The sequence below is a fragment of the Heliconius melpomene genome, chromosome 10, assembly GCF_056956725.1.
Source record: "Heliconius melpomene rosina isolate 202511_hmr_F chromosome 10, ASM5695672v1, whole genome shotgun sequence".
In the NCBI taxonomy this organism is placed as follows: Eukaryota; Metazoa; Arthropoda; class Insecta; order Lepidoptera; family Nymphalidae; genus Heliconius; species Heliconius melpomene.
Window position 1 is genome coordinate 13,070,501 of NC_140398.1, and position 3,483 is coordinate 13,073,983.

The following is a 3,483-nucleotide window of genomic DNA, read 5'->3' on the forward strand; positions in this document are numbered from 1 at the left end:
TTTTTAAATATAATATAACAAATAGGGAAGAAAAAGCGGTGTTCCTACTTTCCCACCATAAATAGGTGTATGAAATAAAACAATTTCCTTACATTAATTAAAAAAAACCCCCCACCAATACAATCATCAAAGGAAACACGTAAAAATGAACAACGAAAACATTTCACGCTTATTAACCCCGTTCAATCGGTGGTCGTAATCGACAAAGTCGCAATCCATCGAGTCGCGCGCACCACTGGCTTTAAATGTATATTGCGCACATATTATCGTCAAACGTCAGAGGCCTGTCGGTTACACAACGGGGCCGATGAGAGGTCATGACGTCTGACGTTAACTGCCACTAATGCGAGTACTTGTGTCGCGTCACTATGACAATTTGTCACTAATTATAATAATTAAGTGGTGCATAAAAGTAGTGATAATACGATTTTATGCGTTATGCCTAATAGTTTAAATTATTATATTGTTATTTGCTATCTGGATTGAATTGTTTATTTGTATGGGAATTGATTATGATTAATGAATTGAATACATAGCATCATGCATGCCTTATAAGCTGCATTATTTTTTTACTAAACTTTTCTCTTTTTTTGCTAAGGATACGTCAGAAGTTAGTGTTACGACACTTCATTCTGACAAGAAATCTGCAACAAGAAATGGATGTATGGCCTTTCTACAAAATCAAGATGGATTTTTTGCTTAAAGTAATTAAGGTTTAGCAGTATCATTTATTTAGAAGAATTTTTTAAGACTTTTTCACAAAGAAACATAGCTGGTTGTTCGCAATATGAGATTTCAAGGAAACCTGTCCGTGAAATAGCCCCGCAACGTTTCACTTTATTCTTTGTATTATATTCTTTCATGGGACTCCAAGATGCGTATCCAGCCTCTTCTAGAGTTTGACCTATAAAATATTACAATACAGTATAACATATAGTGGTACAATAATTTGAAATTTGACATTTTAGTGAGAGATATTATGTGAACCCTTTATAAATTTAAAGAATGTTGTGAAGAACTGCTAAAAAGAAGGCGAAACTGAAATAAAGGGTAACGTGGCCTCAGGGAGTTAATTACCAATTTTTAAACCAATCGATATACCAAAACTTTTTTCGGATGCATATTAGGAATTTGTTAACAGTGTATGTTTAATATCATATATTAAATATTAGGTTTTCAGTCGAAATATAAATCTACCTTCGATAGTTCTGTATTGATAAGGGAACATTAGATCACTATATCCAAGATATAAAATGTTAGGATCAGGAGTTTTGCTATTTAAATGTTCTCCCAGGAAGCCGACAATTACACTCGCTTCTTTCGCCGAGTTGATAATAGCAAGACGTCCTTCTTCCAATTTGCAAGCCAAGTAGGCGTCATGCCAAGACAATGGTTCAGCGTGAAACTTATAGCATTTATTGTTTATCGCTTGTTGAGGAACATAGCCTGTTAAAAAATAATGCATTTAAATTTTATATGTTTTCATAGGTATGTTAAATTCTACAGAACCTTACGGAATACTATAGCTTTGTGTTGAAATTCGGCGCGGCGATATATTTAAGTAATTTTGCGATCTGGTTACACAAAGTAAGGAATCGTAAAATCTTCATCAATACTCATCATCAATCATCAAGTTCAAAGTGTGTTATGAACTGAGCGAGTTACTTTTAGGTTCTTTATCCTATCCTACTAAATGCGAGATGCTCATCAGCTTCATGCTGTATCCTGCAAATAGGGTACGCAGAAGGCACCTAGTGTTAAGGCCCTTTCCTAGTTTCCACAAGTTACAATTCTGGACGCATTAGTAGCGGAACTTAACGGCGCGCTTTGTCTCGACACTAGAGTGAATGAATGAAATAAATTTCATTTCCTTGAATGGGAATCGAACCCACAACCAGTCGCGTTTACAGTTACACTTTGTGCATGAAAGAAATAAAATAAATATGAAACAAACCTTCATCATAATTATCACATGCCTCATTATATTTTGTTTCATTACCGAATATTTTACATACAAATGGATGCACGTCCGAACACGGTCTATCGTCTAACAGACCCTCTCTTGTCATAACGACGCAGTGTTCCGTACCATTGGCATTATTTGGCCTACCTTCCGCCCAAAGGAGCTCTAAGATAGTTCCAGATATAGGTTCCCCTGTAAGTATATACAATCAGGCTGTATATAGGCTATAAATTTATGTGAATGGAATTTATTATATACATTTATCAGATATTTGCTTCGTGATTGATAAATTTGACGTATTAGAAAATAGAATTAGATAGAGTGTTAATTACTTCCTCATAAACGCTTAAGGCCTTTTAATTATTTTTTTCAGCATCACGCTGTATCATATGTTGCTGTATATAGCAGAGGCAGGGTAGGTAGAGAGAGCCTAGCAATAATACACTCCGTTCCTTACTTTCTGATGAATTCTAGAGGCAAAGCGCGTTGAGTGGAGGAAGTCAACGCTGCGCCTTGCTTCGACACTAGAGTGAAGGAATGCTCTCTCCAATTCCCTCTGCCTAACCTGCTGTGAGCGGGATACAGCGTGATTTTTTTAATATATCAAAAACAGTACCTCTAACTGTAACATAGTATCCCACAGCAAATTTATCATGTATCCCCACGAATATAGCAGTGTAGTGCGCTTTCATATTGCTCATTAGTAGCTTTAAGTTTTCTATTTCGTCCAATGTGTCTGGAATAAGCAATGTTGTGCCTTCTGCTTCACACATTTGTCGGGCTTGTTGCCAATCGGTTGCCAAGTCGTGTAATCTATAGAAAGTCTTGTAGGCATGAGCCCACATATAGTCCATTCGAAACTTTTGCGCTGAAATAATATCTTTTGTTATTTCATTGTAACAACTTTTTAGACGCCAGTCATAGTGCAGGGGTATAAATGTGTGTGTAACCGCGTCAGCTTATGGATTCGATTCCTAAAGCGCGGCGTTGAGTACCGCCACCCAACACGCAATGCTTTCTGTATTAGGTAGACAGTTCCGGGAACAGCGTGTTTCTGAAAAAAAGTTTAGAAAAATATGTCATTCATAAAAATGACTTATAACATGTAGAAATTACATTGAGTTTCTCAAGTACACATAATAATTATATATTATTTATAAAGTTTGTTGTAAGTTATCTCTTACCATTTGAATAATGTAGAAAGATTAAATTAAATATTTGTAATACCCATCTATATATAAACATTATTTTAGTTACATATATCTATCTAGTTTAATTAACTTAAACTTTTTTTTCAAAGTCAATGATTTTTTTTATTGGTTCAAGTACAATTTACATTTCCGACTTGTTTTATTGTATACACTTTATGAGGTCGTAAACATGACGATCGGTTTTTATTATTGATACAAAGTTAAAGTTCAAACTCAAATATTAAAAGAAAAAAGCAAGCAAATAAATTTTAATTGGAATAATGCTATAAAATTTAAATTCACCAGATTCAATCTACCTTTCTCACGCAC

At 34.7% G+C, this 3,483-nt stretch overlaps 1 protein-coding gene across 1 annotated transcript; it reads right to left on the bottom strand.

Moving 5' to 3' along the window:
• Nucleotides 1–728: 728 nt before the first annotated feature.
• Nucleotides 729–3,157, bottom strand: LOC146535756 (uncharacterized). Its single transcript, XM_085191985.1, has 5 exons — nucleotides 3,148–3,157; nucleotides 2,580–2,831; nucleotides 1,955–2,155; nucleotides 1,198–1,446; nucleotides 729–904 (listed from the first exon to the last, which is right to left on the bottom strand). Exons 2-5 carry the CDS (start codon nucleotides 2,815–2,817, stop codon nucleotides 729–731), a joined length of 864 nt encoding a protein of 287 aa, XP_085048111.1. The 5' UTR covers nucleotides 2,818–2,831; nucleotides 3,148–3,157.
• Nucleotides 3,158–3,483: the final 326 nt, after the last annotated feature.

Coding starts and splice junctions, on each gene's coding strand:
- LOC146535756 (XM_085191985.1), bottom strand. CDS start 2,817: ATGGACTATATGTGGGCTCATGCCTACAAGACTTTCTATAGATTACAC. Junction 1,447..1,954: donor ATGTGATAATTATGATGAAG/GTTTGTTTCATA, acceptor ATTTTTTAACAG/GCTATGTTCCTCAACAAGCG. Junction 905..1,197: donor TCAATACAGAACTATCGAAG/GTAGATTTATAT, acceptor AATATTTTATAG/GTCAAACTCTAGAAGAGGCT.